The following is a 27,611-nucleotide window of genomic DNA, read 5'->3' on the forward strand; positions in this document are numbered from 1 at the left end:
TTAGGACTTTGAGTATAATTTGAAGTGACGTCTTCCGATGCATATTTGTGAATTGTCATGTCACACGATCACTCACAGAACCACAAATGACCTACGGTGTCAGCTAAGAGGGATTTGTCATGTTATTAAACAGTTATCTCATCTCGTCCCAAGAGATAACAATAAACCTCATTGCCAGCGGAAAGCTGCAGATTTTGCAGTTTTAATAATAACTTTTTTTACCAAAGGGGACATCCCCGAGAGGGAGATTGCCCTTGAGTTTCACAATCCAAGCAGAAGGAATGGCCAAATATCGAGCTGTGCCTCCAAATGCAGCGTAAACCCGATGCTCCGATAACGTAAAAGACAATCAGAAATCGGACTCCGCTCATTACCAAAGGAACGACCCGTTGAAAGTGTGACGAAAACAGCACAAGGCATCTTCGATCGAGTGGAAATAAAATTCATTGAGTCCAACGGTCAAATAAATACGTTCCCTAAGCTGGGGAGTTGAAAAATACAGATCTTCCCTATGCATTCTCCGCCTACTTCCCTCGCGAATACAGCCTTGATATATCTCCCTGTGCAGTTGGTCTGTACGTTTGCCCACCTGTGGCGAGGTGTGGGAATATTCGCGGCTTTACACCTCTAAACCAGCTCTAATTCATCATCTTCTTCACTCAAACACAGTACTTCCCCCGTCTCATTCAGCCGTGAGACGAACTGCCACATCTGCGCATGCGCACTCTATTGGGGCACACGTCTGCCTCCACAGCACACGAACTCTCCAGTTAAATTTGACACCCGCGGAGGATCCGAAGTGATGTTTTCAAACAAGCCAGAATCGCTCGCCGCTCGAATCCGACCATGCTTCGCTGTTCCTCTCGCTGAGGCTGAAAATTGCGATCTCTTTATAAAGTGGGTAGCGGCCAGGCTGAGCATCGATATCGCTGTTCAAAGGGATACTTTGTCTGGTGGCAGTGGCACAGGCGGCTTCTACAGTTCATGTCATGAAAAGCAGTGAAAAAGTTGGCAGTGTGTTATCTAAGTTTTCGTTACTATGGGCGGCCTGGGGGTAGAGTGCATTGTCATCCTTGTTCTCGTGTTTGTGTTTAGTATACACCTGGAACAGAGCAGGGGACGAGTGATCATGAAACAGTTGAGTTCCCGTGTTATTAATACCAGGTATGGAAAAGTTCGAGGAATTCTTGTTGAGTTTCCTAACCGGTATCTACGGCCGGTCGAGGCTTACTTAGGCCTCCGCTACGCTGATCTTGACCAAGGGAATATGCGATTTATGCCTCCCAAAAACCCTGTTGAAAAATGGACGGGAATTCGAGTAGCTGTTAAAAACCAACCTGTCTGTCCACAAGTCACACATCACGAAAGGGATTTAAGTCTGAGCTTACCTGAAGGTCGGGTGGCACACCTGAGAAACATTACCCCGTTCTTAAGCGAACAAGGGGAGGATTGTCTCACTCTGAATCTATACGTTCCCACAAAAGGTAAGTGATTTGTACCTGCACGTATACATTAATCTGCATTGTTCCAGATTGAAGTGATACCTGTATGAGGTTCTTTTTCAGCATGGCGTATTAAGTCTCTTTATGACAACTGAAATTCAAAGACTGTTCTCAGTTGTTTAAAAAATCTGATATGAGGGATGAAAAGGGGACGCGTCACATTTCTTCAGACACATTACGTGTCAATGCATCGTCCTCTATCACGAATCTTCATTACGTGATTAGGATCAAACACTCTTTTTCACATCAGGATCCAAATCTCTATATTGAACGATACCGTACCCTTCCTACCAGCAGCAAATGTAACACTCAGTACTGAATACTCAGGGACGCATGTATATACATATATGTAATTAATACATTAGTGTTCAGATTTTGAATTCGCATCACAACCGAGGGAGATCCAAAGCACCAGCTGGGCTTAATCAAACAAGGATGCTTGTGGTTTGGAGCTAGATACCTACACCATGAGTGTTTCGTTAGGCGGACTGACACAGTGATATCATCTCTTATGGATGCTGCCGCTTCACAGTGCAGTGTCACAGCTGGAGAAACTCCAACAACGTCTCTCCCGTTAGCTGTATGCAATCACACGATACGAAAGAGCAAGTCTTTTAGGAAAAAACTTAACTGGAATTTATTCCATCGAGAACGGAATCAATAGAATTTGCCGACTTTTTGTTTAGACTCGTGAATTTTCCCATTTTCATTATTCCTACGGGGTTTGAATCATGGCTTTTTCACTGACCATTGCATATCCTTTTACGGAAATTTACTAGTTTCTCATTAATGTCACGGACTGGCGACTATGTGTGTCAATGACGTGTTTTGACAAACCGATGCCGGGTTTGATGTGAATCAAACGACAGGGGAAAACTAAATCTTGCGAAAAATACTGCAACGAGATCTCAACCAATCTAGCATTTCATTTAACAAACATTTGTTAATACGAAACTGATTAAGCACGTATTTCTGCATGTGAGATGTACTAGTGAGGTTCGTTGGTTGACATTATTGATAACCTGATCGTCGTGTTTTTTATGATTGTTATAGTGAAAAACACATGTTATTTCAACGGTGGTGACAGCCCATGAGATGAAGCACGTGCTCCAACCAACGCTGACGGTATAGATATATATTTTTGTGTACAAATGCTGACATTAATCATGCACAGCTGATTTACTGTTACACACATCAGTAAATTACACCAGCAGCGCATTTCATAGAAATTGAACTACATTATTTAATTATGTGCTGACAAAAATGCCTATTCAACATGGTGAGGTGCATTATCTAAAACAAATCAATATGCTTTATTTCGACATAGCAAATGAATACGTGTTGGTCTTCGAAAGCAATACTCTTAAAGTGATGAATTTGTGCAAAACAACGCGTTCGGTTTATCTGCACTACGCTGTTACATAATAACCACGAATGCGGGGATCCGTTGATTGCACATTTTAAAAATCAGTTTCATGATCTGTTTCATCAAAAACTGGTTAGGGTGTATGTCCTCTGAGTGTATCATTCTTAGTATGACACAATGAATATTGATAGCAACCCGTTAATAATTCATCGCGGAATACAACTGGTGGTCCAACTATCATAAAGAGCTATATTGATTTGGGTTGGAATTCAAGGTGTCAGATGTGTAGGCTAACAGAACTATGAAAGAGATTAACTAACCCCAATCGGGCTTGGTTATCGACGCTATGCCTTGCTACAAGAAACCATGTCGATTTCAGAGTGACAATTTGAGACGAGGTCCCTGTGAAACGATGGACGGGTAAATGAGATATCCTTGTCTGAGTATAATGCCAGTAGATTCCCCAGCTCAATGGCATTGATGAATTGTCACCGTCGATTGTGTATTTCATCTGCATTGTTCTGATGGTGTCTTGTCAGCTTCTCCGTATGGCGTTATGACATTACACTGACATGATGTATATTTCATGTAAATAGCAATCGGTACTTTCCCTAGACATTGTGTTTATTGGATGTTAATGTAATCTTTCCTTATAGTGACATGGTGTAAATTTCATGTACATAGCAATCATTACATTTTCGAGACACCGTCTGTATTGGGTGTACATTACATCTTCATTACACTGACATGGTGTACATCGCGATCGTTACTTTTTTCAAACATCGTGCGTATTGGATGTACGTCACATCTTCATTACACTGATATGGTGTATTTCCAGCTGAATTTACGCCAGTCAGGTATTCTAGCCTAAAATGGTGTCGATGCTTCATTGATAAGATCGATATAGCTGATACGAAACTAGCTAATTAAAGGACGAGTGCGGAACCACTGAACTATGCAAAGTGTCCTTGCTCAATACTTTACTTTTGTCAAATATATTATTGATCTTTAATACACGTATTTATATATGATATTTCCAAGTGTTTGACAAGTATGGGTTGTTTGTATACATGAATTTATGAGGGTTTTTGTAATATTTGCAAATATTTGAACAGAGTCGTTTGTAAACTTGGTGGAACTGTAGCGCATATTTGGTAGATGAGGTGACTTGGCAATTGAGATAGCTAACGTTTGCCCTTTGTCAGTGTAGCCCACTACTGTCCATTTATACCGTCGTTATCGGTTGGAATGGAAGCAAGGAGATAGCTGAGCTTCTCCACTTTGTTTTCAAGTTCTAGAGGTTGAAAGGTGTGGGTTATCATTATCTCGATTCCGGCTCTGGACAGTGAATGAGTGCGTTGAATTAAGCATGACGAGCGAACGCTTTGACCACTCGGCTACCCCAACACCCAAAATATGGATCTAGACCAGCGTGAGAGGGTAGTAACAACAATGGTATCGTGTGAGTGTTGCTGAGAGTGGCGGGAAAACGGGAAATCTCACTCATTCAGTTGGAATTGTGGGAATTAAAAAAAAGAAAAAAGAAAAAAAACGCAACAAGAAGAGGACAAAGGTGCTGCAAACCTAGCATTATGCATGGGTATATGGTCATGTTTATAAATTCAGTCCGTATCTTCAACGTTCCCAGGTTAGACCCAGTGTAATAAGACGATCCGGTTTATATAATGGTCTCGTGTGTTTATGTGTAAACATCTCGTCTCATCCTTGACCTTGCTATGCTCAGTGGAGTAACACGTTACTTTCACATCATGGTTGAAACAAGACAATGTTTACTCTACTTGTACTTATCACGCGTCGTGTTTTGACCGTTGCCATGGTGAAATGGTAAAGAGTAGCATAGATATAGATAGACACGGTCATATAAAAGTCCCAGTGAGGTAGGTATATCGAAACAGCCGGTTCCTGAGTTGGGTTTGCACCACACAGTCAGCTCTCACTGGACGTTGAAAATACACCACAAAGTTGTGCATATTAGCTGTGCTATTAGGATCTGCTAATCGAATGCCCAGTCAACCCTGGAGGTTGTATTCGTGGTGGGTTCAAACCATATCCATAGGTAGAAACAAAATAGGAAAAGTCTGAGAGAGATCTGCACCATTTCGGGTTGCTATCCCACATCAAGCAGATGCGCTGTGCGTGGTATAACTTAAATACTGAGAGAGTGAGTGAGTATGATTTAGCAGTACCCCAACAGCATCACACCATCTGAAATGGGCTTCATTCGTCGTATGCATTTGGGGAATCAACCCAAGGTTTTCAGCTTGACGATCTAACCTTGTATTTAATCTCTAGGCTACCACACCACCAGCTGAAATACTGTGTAAACTGATGTAAATTCCACTCTCTCAGATAACCACTTTGAATATGTCCATATCCGGGATAGACCATGTGTGATTAACGTAATACCAAACAAGCCCCTCTAAGTGTAATGGTTTCTAAATTGCTAGTGACACGGAGCTGATTAATGTGTAATATCTTGTCGTCAATGTCGCAGGAGTAACTCTGTATTGTATCTATTTATTTTCAACACGATCACAATCCCATAACAATTACCTTTGGAAAAGCGTATTGACTCGCAACGACTGCGAATTAATCGTATGTAATCAAAGGACGTGCCAAGACCCATTTGCTGGTTGATCTTAATTAAGGGGGTGTCAAATACCTTGTTTGATGAAAGACAGATTCAATTGAGTTGTCGCCGCAAACATACTGAATGCATTTAACTGTTTTGCTTGTTTGAAATGCAAATTGCCTGTTTGGACGGATAGCTGCTTTCAACCTGTCATCAACATAAATCACTCAAGAATTTAAAGGACTGTGTGCTTGAGCGATGTAATTCAATGCGTAAGCAGTCTTTTTATCTCGATCAAACAGTGAAGGTGTTTGACTGGATAGGATCATATCCCGCTTCTATAGCGTGTTGTCACGGTGTATTGACATTCACAGAACTCGGTAAAGTTGCTGACATACTTGAAGATGTAATGCCAGATGATGATGTCATCGCGTCTTATGATGACTCATGTGTGACGTCAGTTGTGATTGAATCTAGTTTTATGCCGCATTACTGCAGCATCATGGGTGACTATTAGACTTGAGACAGCGTGCCCATGCTCAGAAGCGAACACAATGTGATAACAGTCACCTCAAATCTTCCTCACGAACTGACGTTCGACGTCACAGTGCATGATGTATTTCCGTGCAGTTGACAGGAGGTGACGGTGCAAGCGACCTGACTACTCTCGACGTACACTATGTTGCTGCAACTGACGTAGAAGCACAAGCAGATGAGTGGGCGAGTAAAATGATCAATTTCCCAGCCACAGAGCAACGAGAACACATTAGGGATTAGTATATGTAATCGACACGGGCAAGGTTACGTATTACACGTCGTCGTACTGCTAGAGAATTGGTGTACGGCTTTGGGCAACAAACAGTCAGCTCCTTGTGAATGCATATTTTGTGAGCGGAAATAACTACCGAAACAGGCGAATGCTGATTTTATTGCACTTGTCTAAATACCTAGTGGCATCACTTTCAGAGATACATTTTTTATGATTGTGACCGTCATTTTAGCCTTTACGTCCCGATTAATCGGTTTCGACACCGACCAGGGTCATCTTCAGAATCGGTCATGGCCACTTACTGTTAACACTGCACACCCAGCGGTTGATCATTTAAACAAACTAATACCGTCAAGATAAGGCTTCAAATCATGATCGTAATGATGTAGAAAAACGCTTATTATTCGTGTTCCTTTCTGGTTTCATCAGTTGAGTTGTATTACGCCGACCGAAATGCTTGGGAAGTGCAGTCATTTACTTTACGGGAGACTCTGAAGATGACCTACCCTTGTTACAGGTAACTCGGATACCCGTGTAAAGTGTGATTATATATGACGGTATTTAAAGCAACCAACCAGCTTCTGTGAGATGTCTTCCTCATAGTGTTACAGTCTAATGCTGTGTAAGCTTTTCAATCTGTAGTAACGGAAAGCATGCTTTGGATCGTTAAGATAGAGGCACTATAAAGGAAACGTGTTTCACATGACTTTAGAAAATTAAATCACATTGTGAATACATTAGCAAAACATTACTTCACATTCATTGAGCCTCAAAAGGCCAGTACACAAAGAAATTATGGATATCTTCATTGTTGCTGTCAGGGAAAAACAACACCTCACAGCCAAGTATGTCTTAAATATATGAAGAAACTGTGAATGAGATTGTATAAGATGCATTTTACACCAACCAGGAGATAAGAAAGCAGCAATTTGCTCGCATTCAAGCATGAAAAGATATTTATCGATTCGTATCTTAAATCCATTTAAGATGAAACCACCGATATATTTCTTCAGGAGCACACATCTAAAAAGTTTCAACCGCGCGCTCAATTTTCTCTTCACGGGCGAATACAGGAAGTCGTGTAGTTCTTTCAGTAAAATTCCTCACATAATTGTCGTTCATGATAACGTACATCCTGAATACACCCAGTCTCTTTGATGTTCACATCAATCAATCAGTCCCTCGCATGACGAGTCCGATGTTGCTAACCCCCAAAATTAGGTTTTGACATTCAGTCTGTCGAATCTTCTCTCACCTCACTACCGCTACACGCACCTCTCATCCCGAGGGAAGAATGGTATCCAAGGCTCCGATTCACCCAAATGCGTTATGGAAATCCCTTATGTTCTCATTCCACCTTTGACCTCGGCACCAGCTTTCTCCTTTCCTGCAACACATGTGTTCCCAGTCAGACATAAGTCAGCAGCTCCATAGACGCGAGCATATCTCGTGGTTGAAACATTAAAGTATTCTTGTTAGTGGATGCCTTAAATACGTGTTTTCTTGCAAGCTGGGATGTACCGGTGTGTTACCTAACAAGCCAACGTTTGCCAACGCCGCTACCTGGCAATCTTCGCTGTTCTTCTCGCTGAGGCTGAAAATTGCTATCTCTTTATAAAGTGGGTAGCAAGCGCAGCAGATGCAAGCATGTATGGGCTGTGTCAGTTGTGGCTGGGATCTCTACTGCTCATGACATGATACACTGACAAAGAACTACTTAAGTTTTCATCACCATGTGTCCCCTGGTTTTAAAGGGTGTGATCCGCGTCCTGTTGTGTTTGGTGTGTCTTCTTGACAGCTGTAGAGGAGATGTTTACAAGAATCAGTTGAGCTCCCGTGTAATTAACACAAGGTACGGAAAAGTTCGAGGAATGGTTGTTGAGTTTCCGAACAACCTTCGCCCCGCTATTGCTTACCTCGGTCTCCGTTATGCCGACCTCAGTATGAGGTTCATGCCTCCGAAAAGTCCAATGGCACGATGGTCAGGAACTGCCTCGGCAGTAGGGAACCAGACAGCCTGTCCCCAACCCAGACCAGTGGACAAGGATTTAGGAGTACCCGAAGACAGGGCAGGGCGTCTGAGAAACATTTCAACTTTTTTACACGACCAAGTCGAGGACTGTCTTACTCTGAACATTTACGTCCCTAAGAAAGGCAAGTAGTTTTCATTACATACGTTATGCATTTTCACTACAAACGTTGATCACTTTCACTATAGACGTGCATACGTTCACCATACACATTGTACCCGTTTAGAACATACGTTACACATGAATATTTACTATATAATTTATACATTTTCGATATATATATATTGTACACCCTCACTATGTATGTTGTACGTCTTCACTATAAGCGTTGTCCACTTTCACTTTCTATTTTGCCACTTTCACTATAAGCGTATATACGTTGTACCCGTTCACTTTAAACATTATACACGTTCACTTTGTATATGTGTATCATTTATGTAAATTGAGGATTTGATACGTCTTGGAATTCATTTTGGGTAATTCAATGTTCTGACGCAAACGTCAGTAATGCGATATTTTTTCTGTTTCTGTTCCTGAAATGGTGGAACGTTTTCACGAACTCCAAAGAAACAGACAGTTATATATAACACGTACTTCGTCTGCATTGTCACGATAGATCGTCCCCGGATGATTCCAATATGGCGAGATGATTGTAGTTTAATTCTGTTTGAGCTGATATAATCCATGTGTGTATCAAGTATACATAGCTGAAGATACTGAATGAACTGAGTCAGAAGGATCTATTACAAAACCAGTTCACTGAGTAAGGTCGCGATGTTATTTATAATTTGGAGGTCACATGTATTGCTTAAGTGAATAAATTAGTACATTTTCAGGAGGGATGGTGAGGTATCCTTGTGTTTATATCATTCGCCCGACTTGCATATTTGTCTCCCCTGGGAAAAGGCGAATGGCGTTTCAGTATAAACACATTTGTTCTCAGGATATACTCTTACAGTAAACTGTTATTTTCTTTAAGTAAACCTAAATTTTAAGCGGGGGTTACATTTCTTTTCAGTTTGGTCCTGTCTCGTTTATTTAACCAAGAAATCACCGTGTATATTTCCACGATTTCACAAAGAAATGAAACTTTAATTTATTATGCCATGGAACCTGTCTTGAATCTAATCATTCCTTAAACTGAAGGATATATTTGAGATATAATGGTCTTATATTTAAGCTGAAATATGACGAATATCACACGCACCTTGTGACGCCAATAAGGCATCGACAATACCGTACGTGGCAAGAAGACGTTGCGTTAGAATCAGTCTCCAGGAACGTGACATTCCTGTCTCTATGTTCCCTGGTTTTCTTCTTCTACAGAATGCCGAGAATGTGCTCTCCACTCATATGAAACCGATATTCACATATTTGCTTGTTAGAGGATGCACTAGGCGTAAGCACAGATAGAATCAATAGTGTTTTCTTTTTTAAACGTATTAGGTTCATGGTTTTCTCGATTTTACTTCTTTTCTTCCTCCGTGTAAGTAGGTGTTTCATGCATGGTTGCTTGAACCATGCATTCCACTCGTGCTTGCGTCTACAGGATGATGTCAAAATCAACTACAACAGCCCCCACCCCCACTCCGTTGAACCGTCTAAATATAAACACAGAACTGAATTTGTTTAAACGAAATTTTGGATATTGTTTTAGTGAAACATGAAAAATGTTTTTGTTTATGTTTAAATAATTTGTGCTTTGAAAACTCGTATCAGCTCCTCAATGCACAGTTGATTTTAGCCACCAACGAAAAGGGGATCTGATTACAACACGGAGCATGAAATGTTATTATTTAACCCGTGCTAGAAGAATATCACAAAGGGATCTTAATAGGGTTTGGATTGGCTGTAGTCTGTGTCACAGTCCCTGAACCAAATTACTGTCCCTCCCGTCCAGCACTGTCTGCAGTGAAAGCTTCACGAAACACGTCTAGCTTTTCCTAAGGAATCATCAAGCTCACTGATGCACCTTTTTCAATTTAGGTGGAGTTACTTGGTTTTGTCATTGCAGTCTGGGTGTTTGTGAGTGTTTCATTCATAGAATAAGCTTTGCGTATTCTTTAACTGGATCTGTGGTTAAAACATTAGCTCATCATAGACACAGTTTCGATTTCCTAAGTAGTTGCATTAGGTCCAACGTTCGTCTCTTGCCGTTGGTTTGCTGGAGTAAAAGCGGAAGCATGGTATACCATCTCAGGATAGTCTCCCGACAACAGTATCTTTTGACTAATTTTACCTAGGGTTGTTCTACCATAGTCAGCTTTATCTACTCACACCACGATGCAGTATTATCTACCCACACCACGATGCACGGTCAATATGTGAACCTCTCTTGGACAGCTCTCAGACTGACACGAGCATCCTCCCCTGTCTCCCCGTACGACGACGTGATGGCAGAGCATAACCTCCCAATCCAATTTGGTCTTCTCGTAGGATAAGCAGGAGAATGCTGGAAATCTGTTCTGACATTTGTCCCTGTGGGACCCCAGTTTATGTGATGATAACCCCTTACACAGCTCTTATATTGCTTATCCAATCACTCTACAATTGTAACCCTTGTTGATGGTGAAGATAATCATCGTTATGGTCAACTCCCAACTTCTGCCTGCCGACAGTTTCACACTATAGTGGTATCTGTTTCCGTTACAGCCTCTGGCAACCGCTACGACCGAACGGTCAGTTGAAGTACGTAGACAATAATCTAATGTGTGACAGACCATGGTGTAACAAAGGATCAGTGGTATCCAATTTCAGTTGTCCATTGAGGTTTCATGCTGGCCACTGGTGTCTAAATAGATGAATGATGACAAGCGGCATAGAATGTCTGTCCTCTACTATATGACGTGATTGTCCGCAAGCCCTGTAATCTAATATGGAATATGTGCGTCCGTTCAATAATATGTCAACCTGTCTCGACTGTAGCAGACTTGACATTAAATCTTGTATGTATCTGATCTCAGACGCTGCTACCATAGAACACATGCACACAATGAGATCAGCATATGGATAGTGTCTCTCATATTCACTCGTAGACGTATAGTTGCAGAGCTGAAACGTTTCTGGACTTGTGGACGTAGCTTGTTGATCTATATGAAATCATCAGTATTCGGAAATCGTTGTACGTATAATATAATAACAATATACAATGAAGTATGTATATCAGATGGTCATTCCAAAATATTCTGTTCATGTATGATTGCAAATAAAAAATATTACCAGGTTCTTGAGAAGCATTTCGACGTTGGTATTCCAGTTAAAGACAAATATTATGAATGATAACTTCTTCTTTATTGTATATCGCGTTTCTGGGCTATTCCTTGCCTTTCATCAGACCACTTGTAACAAACAAGATACAAGAATGGAGCGTTACCTTTGGAAATGTACACACTCTGTATAGAGAGGTGGAGGTTTGAAGAGTAATTTGATATTTTCTTCTATCTTTTGTCATTGGACAGTTGGCAGTTGATCTAAAATGTCGGGCAGTCTATCCTGGTGGTCACAAACAAAAGAAACCACCCCCTGACAGCTATTTGTAGGTTTTTCCAAAGATGAGTTACTTGGGACAAAGTGAAACCCAGGCTGTTTCTTGAAGATGTCTAGAAAAAGTGCACTGCATCAGGTATGCTGTTGTATGTAATTTAGCAAACGTAATGTGTTTTTCGGAATGTCGTCTGTAGCTAAATATGTACTTACACGAGTAGGTATCTATCTTAAGGAAATCACATTTACAAATGATGAAACCTCCCCCTCCCTCCCTTTCTAGTCATGTTGGCATTTAACGGTACAAATCAGCACGAATCGATCATTTATTCTCTTATGGCCATCTCATTATCAACTAAATAGCTACATCATTTTGGTGATGAAGCTGATTATTTGCAGACTACCTTGTATGTCCCACTATCGACTTCTTTGTTTCTGCAGATGAAATGTTCTACTATCGACGTCTTTGTTTCTGCAGACGAAATTCCAGCTCAGATAAATGAAGTCTGTTGACATGATTTGAAGACATGAATTCCACTTGCACGCTAACGGTTCTTCCTGTGACCAAAGTCTTCCAGAGTGTTTTCCCAACCTACATGGTCCCCGCCACCGTTTCCTTAATACAGACTGTAAAGATCCTATCAAAGTGGGTGACCTTTCTTGTAATGACTTTAAGCTTGAAACCGATGCTCAAGATAGATTTGTCCAAACCATTTGAGTCCATCCTTTCTCATAACAGACTGGTCTGGCGTTCTTCATCTCAAGATATGTGAGCAAGTTGTCGGTTTGCCTATAAGTTTTCATTTGACCATGATGAAATGCACACCTATATGGCCATACTATCAACCACGATCAGCTCTGCTGCGCCATTTATGTTCATGTACGAAGACAAGTGGGCGATGAAACACTGCAATTGCTTGGGCAAGTATTTCCTTGGCAAGTGTTCCTTGTTGGTAATCGATGAGCGTAGGAAGGCGTGTTAGTTACCAGTCCTGCCGATTAGCCGCGATAGTCAAGCTAGTTTCGTTTTACCTACTGACAGTCACAGAACATACCGGTGCGAGGACCTGGCTTCCCAAACAAACACCAGGAATGCACTGTGTTGGACCCTTACATCCTGGTATTTGTGCCGTGATGTTTATGAAACGTCGATAACCGTTGTTATTTTCTGTACGCCTCTTTGGCAGATAGTTTGTGAAGTTGGTGATCAATGAAGCTGAAAATTAAAATAATTGTGTTTCCATTGGGTAGATGGGTACTGGTCTATATGAATTCGAAATGGTTGCATGTGTGGGTGGTCGAGTGGTGATACATAAGCACTTGCAGATTTCAGATCGCAGGTGCTAAAGTTGGTGTATTAATGGTCTCATCACTATTCTGTTGAAGGTGAGGTGAAATGGGGCTTAATATTGTATTTAAGAAGATTTTGATCATGAGACCACGTACATGCGTGTGTGTGTGTGGCTGCTTGACTTTATGTTAGCTCACTGATATACCATGGCGGGGGGCTCTTCATATTCTTCATAATATCACTAATATTTGTAAGGAAAGATTGAAACACTCTCTCTCTCTCTGTGTGTATGTGTGTATGTATGTATATATATATATATATATATATATATATATATATATATATATATATATATATATATATATATATATATATGTATGTATGTATATATATATATGTTTGTGTGTGTGTGCGTGTGTGCGTGCGTGCGCGCAAGAAAGATGATAAGGTAGTTAGATGATAATCAATATATAATCAGCAGTACCATATAACCTCACTACCGCTGAGAAGCAAACCTGACTTATCAGACCAGGACAGGTGAAGTTGTGTCATTTATTTACCGCATTGAAAGTAAACTATCCCTTTTTCCTGGAGATTACAAAGCCATGATTACAGAGTGTGCGTCTCGACTGTGTTATCGATAGTTTTGATCAGAGCAGGTAATGCTACAGACTTATCGGTAGGATGGGAAACAATGTACGAGAGTTCTGTGAAGCGGGACTCTCTTGAACATTACCCAGTTGGTCATGGTTAACAGATCAGATACTTTCCAGACACAGTTACCGACGGCAAACAGGGCGCAAGTGTTCTTCGTAAATGGAAATAACATACATACACTTTGCTGACCTAACCACGTATCTACAAGTAAATTGAGAAGACAACCCAAAACAATGAGTGGATTAGAGAATATTCAGCTTAAAAAAAACTGCAAAAACATGGTGCCGTGGATGTTTTCATCACAACACTGGATGATGCAGGAAGCAACTCACACAGTTTCATCGATTTGGTCATATTATCTGATCAGTGAGTGATCCCAGGTATTTCTTGTAGATCATATGACTCGAGGAGACCCAGGTTAGAATTAGTCTTCTGCAACCCATGCTTGTAAGACACGACAAACGGAATCGGGTGGTCAATCTCGCTGACTTGGTTGGCACAGGTCCACAGTTGAGCAGGCTGAGGTTAATGCTGTCCAGAGGTCCAGATTCTATTACTCACAGACCGTCGCCACAAAGCTGAAATTTTGCTAAATGCGGTGTAAAACTCACTCACTCACTCTGGATGGACCCAGTATTTCATGACTTTAGCAAAGTTATATTCATTATTTATTAGGAGAAGTGAGTAAATGGTTTACTGTGGTGTTTTGGTTAACAGGTGGGCGATGTTTCCGGTTCAGATATTGAGGCGTTGAATGACGTCATTAGCTAACGTCATCACCGAGACTGGCGTCACGTTGCTACGGGTCGTCACTAGGGCCAGTATGCAAAAGTAGTAAAGCGAACGAACGGCGTACAGAAGAATATCGCCCTGTTAAAAACCATCATTGATAATGCAAAATACATACAGATATCGTCCATGCATTAACCATAGCTTGAATGTCATGAAAAAAGTACATTATTGATATTACAAATCCAACACTTCGTTAACCTGTTCAGCAGATCAGCTATACACAACCGAGATACTTGGCATTCCGACACCACTGTACGCTGTTCTTCTCCAATCATTTACTTCGGTGTAGAGTTACCACGGAGTAATAGCATCAACGTCAAATCATCCCGTCATCTGTTTTATTATCCTAATTACCCATTTCCTTCCCCAACCAGTCACGACTGATGGGCCCCAGTGTCGCCAGGTAATTGTTGAAAGACGTCCCGGAGTTGCAGAAACCGGTGGAGCCGGAGGAGAATGTCTTACCAGATACCGTTACAAAGATCACAATACATGATTTTATGAATGTGTTGCGCGATGTTGCCATATTACATAACTGGCATTTGGCATCTGTTGACAGACCAACGTTTCGAGGGGACAGTGAAAATGTAATTTCATAAAATCAATCTTAATGTACTCTTTGAAAAGGGGAAAATGAGCTTTCAGTTAGGATAGGAAGTTTTAGCGTCAGCGAACGTTTAAGGGACAGGCATCTAAAGAACGCACCGCCATTTCCCTGAACACAACAGATGGGATGTACCTATACAATTGCGTAGTCCCGTACATGTGCTTGAGGTGTCATGCTTTATTTTGGCGGTTTTCAAGAAGATTACTGTACTCCATTAAATATGACAGTCATGTCGCATTTCGGTTTGAAAACAACCATGGCCATAAAGAAATGCAAATTGTGATACACTCTCAAAACAGTATATTACAATCATGTCACTTTTGCATGAGCGCTATATGACACCCCGTTTATTCAATTGTAAATAAAAAAGTGAGGGACCTTATTTTCTGGAGAGAATACTATAGCCCTGTATGAATGTGCTGTACGATGTTGCCCAGTTCTGCTTGCACTTGGCATCCTTTGACAGGTCAGCATCTCCAGGGGCAGAGTAATGACGTAAAATCACACTTAAGCATATGTCATAATGTCGGGCTTTGTGGTTGAACGTGCTCGTAGTGGTGCTTAATGCTTTGAGTATCTGCATGGGAATGGTAGTTCTCGTGGTTCTATTTGTGAAGATCATTCATGGTGCTCCTTCTCGCCATGTAGCTTGTGTTAACGCGGTGTAAAATACGCTCAACTAATCATAATTATGGTGATCAGTTATTCCTTTAGATTGGTCCATGTTAAGTTTGAAGGGTGTCTACCTAACAATAAAAGAATCCCAACTCTGTGTTTGTCACGTTTTTAAACAGAAGACATAAACATGAACGCTTACTTTTACTGCGTTTCTTTTGCTATTCAGTATATATCGTTATATCCAGCGTTAAAACTTCTGCAAATGACTCCCTCCTCTTAAAAAGCTTAATGATGTAATATCGACAAATGATTAATCGAAGGAGCCTCGGCCTACGTGGCTAGTGTACCATGTAACGTGGTCGGCTAGTCACATTTCATCCGCCAGACTCACATTTCAGTCGACTGTTTCCCATAAAGAGTTGATACTATTAACTTACAGGATAGCTGTTAGGTCAAGGCAGTCGTGTCCCAATCATAAATGTATGACAACATTTTGTGATTATAATTCTCTCCATGGTCCGACATCTATCTGGCCCCATATTCCTAGTGTTAGAGAAATTGAATTAATTTTATTGTTCCAACTGGGGTCTTACTTGTATGAATGATTTATGTGGTTGCTTACTTTGACGAAGATCACGTTTGAAAGGAGAGTACATGAGAGTACACTCTACTTGAAATGTCTCTTAAAAGAAATATCTCAGACGTCCGTTATACACATATAAAGATCATCAAAAGCGAAAACCAATCCTCTCAGAATATCTCTTCGTATTAACGTCTTTAGGATGACCTTCTCCTAATGTACACGACCTTGGACTTTTTCACGGTTGCAACATATTAATCATATTGATCATATTCTCTAACAGCTTTTCACTAATAGATAGATTTTCCTATAAAATTCAAATCAGTTTGTTTTCCCTCTCTAACCTCCCAGACCTTGTATTCAACCGTTCTATTACAAGACTAAAAAGGCTTGCAAAAATAATTTCACCATTAGAAGGAGACGGGGATGGTTTGAAAGCTTAACCAAACTTCTGAAAATTAGTAGAAAACAAATCAATAACTCCACATATAGCCCTCAACGTGCACCTTGGTCGAACTCCACATATACCGTTACAAACTTTATAATCCCGGTAAGTGTAAACTGACAAAGACATCCCCACTTTGAGTATTGATAAAGTATTTAGTTACGATCCTAGGTTGGTCGATAGCTCTCCTCGCAACAGCTAAACCATACACTTGGCATCGGCTCAATAAGATATGGGGCGATATGGGGAATCGATTGCTACACAGAACGAGGGAAATCCCACTGAGGACCTCTGGAACGGGGCCATCTTCACCTATTTGCTTTTGCACTGTTGTTATGATTAGAAAGTCTTCAATTGCTTTCTGCTTCTGCAGTGGTGTTGCGAGAACACAGTAATCACAACTTGTTTTCCGTGTTGGTCGGGGTATCTAATCTCGGCAGAACTAGAATTGACAACCTCGGTCTTTGGTAGCGGGAATTAAGGCGAACTTTGGTTGGGGGATTGCACGGATTCTACGAGTGTCGTTGAAGTCGCAGATGAGATGAACTTTGTTTCAGTTATTGTCGCGAATGTTTGATTGATGAGGACATTCACGCCTGTGCTGGCACTACAGGTTCATTCCAAGTATGAAGATGCAGATTGCTTTGGTGAATTGTCAGATTTGCCAGCGATTAAAGAAACTAAAAAAGTCGGATACACAGAGCAAAATCTCAACGTCAGGGCGCTTGACATGGATGATATATGCATGTCGCGCCGACAGCAACCAGGTGTCTTTGTAATCTTTCAAACTGTCTGATATGGTCATTTTCATAATGTATTTCAGCGGCAGTCATGCATTTGGAGTATAGGAATAGTTCCATGATAATGCTTCTGCTGTGGGACAGAGCGGGGACATTCTGAAACGCACATTTTTCTGACATTGTCTGCTGATTGGATTCTTCTGTCAATTCCAGATGGAAGTATGTTTCCAAGGCGGAGAGTTTAATGAACGTTCCCGGTGAGATACGTCTACCGCGGGACAGGTCTGAGAGAAGCTACAGCGTAGGGATCTAAAATAACATTTGAACATCCATCGTCGAAATCACACATCCTTTTACATGAGATCAGGCGCTAATCTGTTCGGCCTGCTGTTATAAATCTGATGACATGACAGTTTTCGGACCCTGGACCCGAATCTGTACACCATCAGAAGTATTGATTTAAGTGTGTCGTATTATATTTTGTAGATACGGATGCTATTCTTTCGGTGAAGCGCGGATATCAAACAGCAACCAACCCCTGTTTTTCTTTTAGCATGATCGGGTCTGTTTGTGTTGCAGTAATTCAGTTGGTGCTCATGACACCAACTACATATCTCCTTCATCCGGGGTATTTACAAGGCTGCACTAGACTCGACTTACTCATGTCTCTCCCTTCAAACCTCCACTTCAAGATGATAAACCTTCAAAGTATTCCAGCAATATCATGGTGGGGGACACCAGAAATAGTCTTCGCTCAAATAACCCATGTGTGGAATCGAACCCGCGTCTTCGGTGTTAGCATGCGAACGCATGAACCACTAGGCTACTTCACTTCCCACTCGGTCATATCACAGCGAGTTCCCTAAGGACCTGTTGCGCCATCAGCTTGATGTATGCTTGAACGAACATAGGCTGAACATACGTGTCTCGTAATCAGCGGCACCGTTGACAACACGCAACAAAAGTACTTATCGTACGCACGGTAACAAAATGGAAACTTCACGTGTTCAGTTTCACGAGTAATCTCTCCGGTTTCTTTTCTGCGAGGCTCTTGACAGATACATGATTACGAGGTCGCGATAAGTACACCGGGAATTATAAGCCAGATCAAGCTTGTCGCTCGAGACAAGAACAGAAAACACGTGCTGTCTGAAGTAGCATGATTACCATGCGGGCACGTGCTTCACAAGAGGCACGAGATCTGCCCGAGCTTTCGCTGAGGTCAAGGGTAGAGCTGGAAGCTGTGATTGTTTTCACTCATAACAAACATCTGGAATTTGAAAGTGGCTTGTTACAGAAAGAACTGGCTACTCGCAGAACTATGGGAAAAGTTCTAAAGGTTCATTATCCGATAACCAAGGTCTCAAGGAAGAGAACTATATTTTGACTACACGGTATACGGCTAGTTACTAAATATAGGCAGTTTTCCCTCCTGTCGACAAGGGTAGAATTAATTCTCATGATCACGTTTTTATTCTGACACGCATTAAATTTAATTTGATCCTAATCGCACGTGCATAAAAGTTATCTTGAAAGCGTGCAAATTTTCTTTACATTGCAATTTTGGGAATAAACTGAAAATAGATATTAACGTTGTTTATTTCAAGGCCAATGTTCCTCATGAATGGAGACTGTACAGTATTAAGCAAATGGCATCATCATGTCTAGGCTTTAAACCTTGCTGCCTTGAGCGGTATTCCGTATTATTCTCCATCTAATATACATTCGATAGAATTACATCTTTCCGAGGTCGGCCGCCCCTCTAGGGTAGCAAACTGACACACGCTTCTGGAAAGTAGAACACTGCCTAGTGAATAGCCTAGATAGAATTAAGCAAACACTGTTACGGTGTTCTGCATGAAACCAACGCGCTTGGCCATGGCTTTCGATCAGCGCTATTGGATTTGATTTCATTGTCTTGAAGACAAAGTGATATAGTTAGCCCGAGCAGTAATCCCCCAATTTTGCACTACCAAGGCCATGGGGATGTTTGTAGACGCTCTGGGCACCATCGCAGACACCAAAGGACGAGTGCCAATCCAATGTCTTTCTCACACGGTTCCGATTTCCATATTTCATTTGCAGTTTGTGGCGTTTGAAGGTTCACTGGCACTGTGTTTTGAAGTCACTTGTAAGTGGCATTATAAACACCTTCTGAAATCCAGGTATAAGTTCTGCACCAGTTTCAATCAGTTATGCACAATAGTCTCTAAGCGGAAGAGTCGGTTACTGTTGCAACTCGGATCTCTAAACCCGACGTGGTAATTGAAACAACAGTCGGCTAAATCAACATTGCTTTACATTCAGGTTACTACGGCCTTTGTACTGGTAATGCCTAGATTTGAGCATCTTACGGAGAAAGGGTTTATCAAAGACCGCGTCGATTAGTTTGATCAGACCCGCTATTACCTCAATTCAATCAATGTTATTCAGTAATGCGTCTAGTGGCGATATTGCGAGGTGCGTCGGGGGATCTATGAAGACCAGTTTACAAGCTTTGGTATCGTGCATCCGCCTTTCCATGCCCCTTGGAGATTTCCAGTTGCCGTCCAAAAACAATAAGGCCAGCCTTGACAGCCTGTAATAATATTATATGAGACTAATGCGCGTATTTTCAATAATGAACACACGCATTGTCCATTAGTTTTCCTGACACTATTTTATTGGATTTAGATGCGATTATGTTGTAGATTCCAGCTTATGCCAATATTGAAGTCTGAACTGAATGAACCCGATCATAGTGAAGCCTTGGGTATCAGATTGGTTTCTTGTCCAGACCTCTTGTCATCTGGGTCGATCCTGACACGTTTGACTGTCTTATTGTACATATGAATAAGAAGTATGGTAAAGAATCAAACAGTCCGTCTCCCTGCTATGCTTGGTGCCTTTAATTCAAGACAGGTACTGCCCACGGCGTCTGGAGAGTCTTCTATAAGAAACGTCCTTGTTTGCATCGACTTGGAGTCCTATTACGGGCTGCGTGTGAAAAGGGCAATGACCCTGAGTTGCTGATGAGGTTAGCAAGCTTGTCTCAGCATCACCCGGATCCTGCCTAAATACCTTCAGCTTTTATACAGCAATAATCATAAAATTTCTAGCATGACATGAAATAGTATTTGTAGTGAGTGAGTTGGGTTTTACTCCACTTTTAGCAATATTCCATCAATATCACGGCGGGTGAAACCAAAACCCATGTGGGTCCACCTGGGTCTTTGTCTGGTCGAGCTAACATTTCAACCATTAGGCTACGCCACCGCCTGAAATATTAGTAGCAGAATGAAGTCTTTGTCACCCGAACACTCCTCCTTTCTGCGTTCATATATTTAAATATGCCAATCACAATTATCATGATAGTAATAATAGTGATACCACTCGTCCCCTCTCATGCTATTTTGGTTGTAAAACATAACAATAAAAATAAAAAGCCGACTCCAACGAGGTCGTTTGATCGTTAGGGTTACTAATGCTTGGACAGTTGAGAATCTATACGTCTGACCCATGTTGTGACCTGTTGTAAATGATGCTTACCCTATGACTCTGGCCGTTTACTCACACTATCGACAACTCGTTTGTCTGATTCCAGCTTCCAATCGATATTTTTATGTTTGCCTCCGCGAAGAAAGTATTACCGCCCATTGCATAAAACATCAACCGACCCCATCAAACATTGAATAAACGTTAAAACGTCACCCTTTAGCACAAACCTAGCCTGTATGTAAATGCATTTTGGGTTCAGTGTCAGTTCATTGACGTATTAAAACCAACCTGTGGTTACTATTTAAATTCTGAAGAATTTGAGAATCTGACGAAATACCAATGTGGAAATTATGGCAGGCATTAAAAGCGTTGCCAGACTAGATCTTACTGTCACATTGTATGTGTTCTCCCCAATAGGTGATGTGTAACGCTATTTAGGTGACAATCACTGGACCAATTACCAATTGGAATTGTCTTACCGCTACGATAAGATTAATAAGAGTAATTTAGCTCTTCTGTGTGCACGGATTGATACACTATGAACACTTAAGACCTACTCTCAGGTGAGTGACTGTCACATTATAAGCATCGGTTTCTTCCTCTGAAATCTCTGTCTGTCACACATTTAGTATTGAGGTCATTCTCTGAAGTCTTTGTCTGGTACGGTATGAAGTGCTAGCCACTACCATCCGGATCAACGTGTGAAGTCATTCCATGATATGCTCCTCTGATGTCAGTGAATGCTTACTTGGAACACTTTCGCTATTGCCTGGGCCCTACTCTGAGGACAGTGACTGTCACACACGGGCGTGTGGACCCTTCTCTGCAGTCACTGCCTGTCACACACGGGTACGTGGACCCTCCTCAGAGGTAACTGTCACACACGACTGTGTGGACCCTTCTCTGAGGTCACTACTTGTCACAGAGGGACATTAGAACCTTTCTCTGACGACAATGCATGCCACACACGGTTATGTGAACCCTTCTCTGAGATCACTGATTTTCACACACCGGCACGTGGAACTTCTCCCATGTCACTGACTGTCACACACCAGCATGTGAACCATTCTCCGTGGTCAAAGCCTCTCACACACGAACGTCAATGCCCTTCTTGAGGTCAGTGAATGTCACACACGAACATCTCGGCCCTTCTCTAATCATGAATTGCATGACATTCGAAGCGCAACACAATGTAAGTAAACCTAGAGATCGGAAAGTAGAATATTTCTCTAAACGAACTGTGTATCACAGTACTCCAAAGACAACGACAGCTACTCAGACTGTCAACCACATTTTTGACTGGCGCAGACTCGTTTATCTTCATGCCAACGCGATTCAGCTCAAATGGTGCCGACCGAGGAATAAAGGTTGAAAAAACCTACATTCGCAAACTCATTATTGACTTTTTTCTCAGCCAGTGATGCAGAGGTCTTAAACACGATACATGCTCAGACCTCGGATGTTACCGGCTGTCCATCAGGTTTCTCCATCCTGTACTTTCAACATTATCACCCATTGTGTTTTTGTCTCCATGTCTTCTGATCTGTCTGTCTGGTTCTCTTCCCGTTCATCTGTCAGTGGACAGGCTAAAAAGGTTATAGTGTTGATGGCCCGAGAGATACAAGAACCATGGCTGGCTACTGCTCCCCGAGATGAGACTTCAAACGAGGATGGAAACGAGCGTTGTAGACATGTTGCTGTCTGTTCCTTGAAATAAAGTCGAGCTGAGGTCTGATGACATCCCTCGAGAAACAGACGCGTTCAGATCTATTGAGTCTTGTTCATTATGTTTTATGACGTATCGTTAAGCAAGGGTGTCCATAAAGCACGTAACCGTGACGTGATCTGAAAGCATTGTGCTTCTGAGATATACATCGTTACTAAGGCATCGTATGTTGATTATAGCATTAACGTTGAAGGTAATTCTTTGATCGAGGGCGCTCTTTCATGGCATGTATGTGTTGTCGACTGCCAATCGTCCGCTTATCCGGAATCCCGATTGTGGCAATGGCAATTTATGGGTCTTATGTGGAAGCTGGATGCAGCCGCACATTTATTGTAGTTACTACTGGCATTTTAATCTTTGAATTGGAAAAAACAAGGGATTGTCCCTCGATGTATATAGTCTGACATACAGACCCCGAAGCAAATATATCCAAGAAAGCCCACATATGTCTACAAAATGCAGCAAGTCCGAGGGCTCCTTTTCATTATGTTATGTGGGTTTGTTTCTTTTTTAACTTTTTTTCTGAGAAATATGTTCATTGCAGAGACTGGTTCACCCCTAATGCTTATGCGACGTGTAATGCGGGTGAGTGACGGATTGATGTGAGTGAGTGATTGATGTGAGTGAGTTTATTTTTACGTTACGTACGCAATTATTTGCAAAAGAAACACCCTGCGACCATTTGAAGCACTGTGTTGCTAAAGGGAGTACTCTGATATATTAGCTCTAACGTGTTTATTCGCTATCCTGCTTTCTTGCTACCTCACTTACTCCATGTAGTGTTGACATCATATTCTCCGATGGAAATGCAGATGGTGACCTTGGTGGACTCGATTGATTGCGTGTCAGTCCATAATCATTTGGAACGTTTCTCTATGTTTAATCTCTGGAGTGTCTTGTCAAGATTTGATCATTCTCGGCATGTTACTGGTAGCGATGTAAATCAACAAACAGCCATTCATTCATCTTCTTATTCTTTTAACTCACTTCATTATCTGCCCACTCAGCCAATGACACTCACTCACTCACTCACTCTCTTCATCAACTTACCACCGACCACTCACGACACAAGACACATACTGTCGGCTCCTCACTGCATGTCTGTCACTCACTCTCACATACAGCGTCATACTTCATCAGCTCACCACATTTACTCGCACACTCATTACACAAACTGTCGACTCTTCACATCATCTCTCTCACCCGCTCATTCACACACAGTCTTACTTCATCAGCTCGCCACCAACGCCCCCCCCCCCCCACACACACACACACACTCACTTCATATACTGTCGGCTCTTCACCCCATCTCTCTCACTCGCTCAATTCACGCACCGTCATACTTCATCAGCTCACCATCATCACTCGCCCACTCACTTCACAAACTGTCGGCTCTTCACCCCATCTCTCTCACCCGCTCACTCACGCACCGTCATACTTTATCAACTCACCACATTTACTCGCCCACTCACTTCATATCCTGTCGGCTCTTCACTCCATCTCTCTCACCCACTCAATTCATGCACCGTCATACTTCATCAGCTCACCACCATCACTCGCCCACTCACTACACAAACTGTCGACTCTTCAGTCCATCTCTTTCGCTCACTCACTCCCTCATCGTCTTACTTTATCAGCTTACCACTATCAGTCGCCCACTCACTACACAAACTGTCGACTCTTCTCCAGGACGCAATAAAGACTTATTTTCCCAGAGTGCATAAAGCTCAGAAACAGTTGCGTCATCTGAGAAACGTCGTTTTTTGTGTCTGGTTATGTTGCCTTAATCAATACGTGTTCATTCTTAGTCAACGTCCATGTATAACAAGCCTTGGGGACACGAAGAATCAATTATTGTTTGTCACATAGGCACAGCCATTTCCGCATGCAACTTCCACGTCAGGAGCAATTAACATCACTTTGTAACCAGTGTATGCGGTCATGGTAACTGTTACACCTGATATTGATTGCATTTTACACATCTGTCATCAACATTAACGCTACATTCCACATATATCGTCGTTTGAATGGAATGAAAGACTCTTGTATATCTCTATATATTTGTTTGAAAAAACAATTAAGTTGCCTTTCACTCCACATGTCAATGAAACAAAACGAACTTCGGGTGTCACTCACGAAACTTCATGTATCGTAAATACAAGTATTTTCGATCGGAATTTAAAAAAAATAAACTCAGTACTTCCATGACCCCAGGCCTTATCCCTTCGACTGTCTCGTTTCTCCCTTTGTTTCGAAGTGCGGCTATCTTGATTAACTGCTTTTGTCGTAGTCCCATGGTAATGCCATCTGTATGTGTTCCATATCTCGTGTCTCAACGAGGGAGATAGCACAAGGGCGACAGAGCACGCGTACACAAGAAGACATAGGTTCACTATTTGTATAATTCATTTTATGAAATCTAAAAAACATGTACTACTTGATAACAGTCTTTAAATAATAAATATAGATAAGAAAAGGTCAAGCTGACATGGCTTTGTTAAGTGCGTACGAAGGTAAAGGTACTTTTTATCACATGATAGTATAGAGTTTCACAGTTGAGGATAATTTTAGTTGGGAAAACATTTTGTCACTTCAGCATAATTCGGGGCTTGGGGATAATAATCGAAGAGATTGGAACGGCAGAAAATACATGGAACAGTCTAATATGGTCTACCTTATGTTTTCCCTTGAAGATCTGGGTTAGATTTGGTCTTCAGCTAACCGTGTTCGTCGTAAAAAACAACTAAAAGGGTCGGATGGTCATGTACTTGATGATTTGACACATCGAATCCAAGTTGTGTAGATCGATGTTCATCTTGTTGACCACTGGATTGTCTGGTGCAGACGCGATTATTTACAGACCGTGGCCATGTAACTTGAATATTGCTGAATGCAGCGTTAAACAAGAATAACAAAATACAAAAAAACCAAAAAGAACACACCAACAACTTAATGTTATTGATAATGAGCGACGCTAGCATAATCCTAGCTTAAAGAATATGCAAGCGTAAATCCACAAGTACGTTTTATGCTTATTACCTGTCTAGGCTTTCAAATCTACATTACATCCCGCTTGTCTCCACAGCACAATAACAAGCTGTAATGCATCACTTTATCATGGGAGGCGGTTGGGTAGTCTATAGTTTACAGTGTTCGCTTGCCACGATGACGATGAAGGAGCGGGTTCGAATCCAAAGTGTGTCTCCAGCCGTGATATTGCTGGAATATTGCCAGAAGCGGCGAAAAGCTCACTCACTTTATCAGGTCACACAAATCCATTTTTGTAGTAGACATGTTGTCAGCATATGTAGATGCTTCGATAGAAGAAGTTCACCGTACACACAAACGTGCACATATTTATATGTACGACTTTGTAATCTTACATGCAGAAGATGTGTTTTAATTAGAATCGCAGTAGTTAAAAACAGACATCAGTCAGAGTGCCAGCCGCACTGACATTTTGAAAACCACGTTTGACATGTCCATTTTATTCCACTGCAATAGTGTTCGATCAACACAATGTAAATTACACCTACGTAAGACAAACACTGGTAGTGGGCGAAAGTAGAGAATTGTTTGATCGTATAACCTTATAACTCTCCGTGCCTATTGTCCGTCTCAGCGTCTGGTGTATTCACATGTGGGTGCAGAACATCAAGGAAGATCATGCCAGGTCATTCCGACAGATAGACCAATCAATATCACAGAAATTTGCAAGCCAACTTAAACGCAGTCATCTCCGGGAGATTTTTATAAAAAAAGAGTTAACGACTGAAAAGAAATAATTTTCAGCCTTAAGTTCTTTGAGTCCATGTCGCTTTCACGTTGCGTTGTAACAGGAGAAAAAAGACTTCAGTTTATGATAGTATCCAGATTGTTTAGGGAAGCTACATCCTTCACAAGGAAATGGGATGAGGTGACCTCTCTCGCACGTTCACCGACAGTGGTTTACGGTATGTTTGGTCACGAATTCCACAAGCAGAACCAGAGAGGCCTTCCCTTCATGTAATTGAATTTGCTCGTATTCCATGTAGCCCTCTTGCCGGCTCCGGTAATCCATTGAGATGATTCCGTCTGGAATCCTTAACGTTGCGGATTTCTCTGTCCGAGTTGGAATCTTGCTTTGGTATGTTCCGAGTGAAACCCGTGTTTGGAGGCTTCGAGAACTTTAAATCAATTTGAACTATAGATGGGACGTGATTGAAAGCAGAACAAACGTCACGGATGAATGACGCGGTTCCTCCATCGCCTCCAGTTCTGTTGTACTACAACTTTCGATATTGAATCCTCCCCTCTGGGAGACATTGTACTGGCGCCAGAGGTCTTGCCAGTCGATGATATCTTCTCGAAAATATGCAACCATAATAAACCAAGCTATATGTTACTGTACATAAGCATCTCTACCCAGGATGATGTTTCCCTATGATTGACCCAGAAACCACACTGGCGATGATTCATTCATAATGCTGTGACGTAATAAAAGAATTTTGAAAGGAATAATTTAGAATTAGAAGACTTTCAAATATTTAAAATAAATATCACATATCCATCATGGGTGCTTTTTGTATTTTCGCATATTAATTGATATTATTTGTTCTTTTCCTGTTCTCATTCATCAATCTGACATGGAAATAACACGCATTGTTTTGCAAAGACACTCAAATCGCTCATCGATGTGAAGTCTTTGGCTGTATTTTATGGCTATTGCCCAATGGAAATTCAATGAATTCTGATGAGCCGATAAATAGTTATCAAGAATGTATGAGGCTCCCCGACATGGCAGCCTCTTCCAAATCTCTGGAGTGTCTTTGAAAACAAATGGCAACACCAACCGCATGACAATGGCGACCTACGTTTCTTCTCGAGTTGACCGAATCGTCGAAGCACAATGGCCGCAGCTCGTAATGTTTATAAACGAGACGCCTTTCATCTTTC

The 27,611-nt window shown here is 41.5% G+C and overlaps 1 protein-coding gene across 1 annotated transcript in view; it reads left to right on the top strand.

Annotated features, from left to right (window-relative positions):
- Nucleotides 1-915: 915 nt before the first annotated feature.
- The window catches only part of LOC137269856 (neuroligin-4, X-linked-like), a 133,442-nt gene continuing 106,746 nt past the window's right edge, over nt 916-27,611 (top strand). The window contains exon 1 of the mRNA XM_067803697.1: nt 916-1,484. Coding sequence (XP_067659798.1) covers nt 1,040-1,484 — 445 coding nt within the window. The 5' untranslated portion in view covers nt 916-1,039. The remainder of the gene's footprint in view (nt 1,485-27,611) is intronic.

The sequence above is a fragment of the Haliotis asinina genome, unplaced genomic scaffold, assembly GCF_037392515.1.
Source record: "Haliotis asinina isolate JCU_RB_2024 unplaced genomic scaffold, JCU_Hal_asi_v2 scaffold_17, whole genome shotgun sequence".
Classification (NCBI taxonomy): domain Eukaryota; kingdom Metazoa; phylum Mollusca; class Gastropoda; order Lepetellida; family Haliotidae; genus Haliotis; species Haliotis asinina.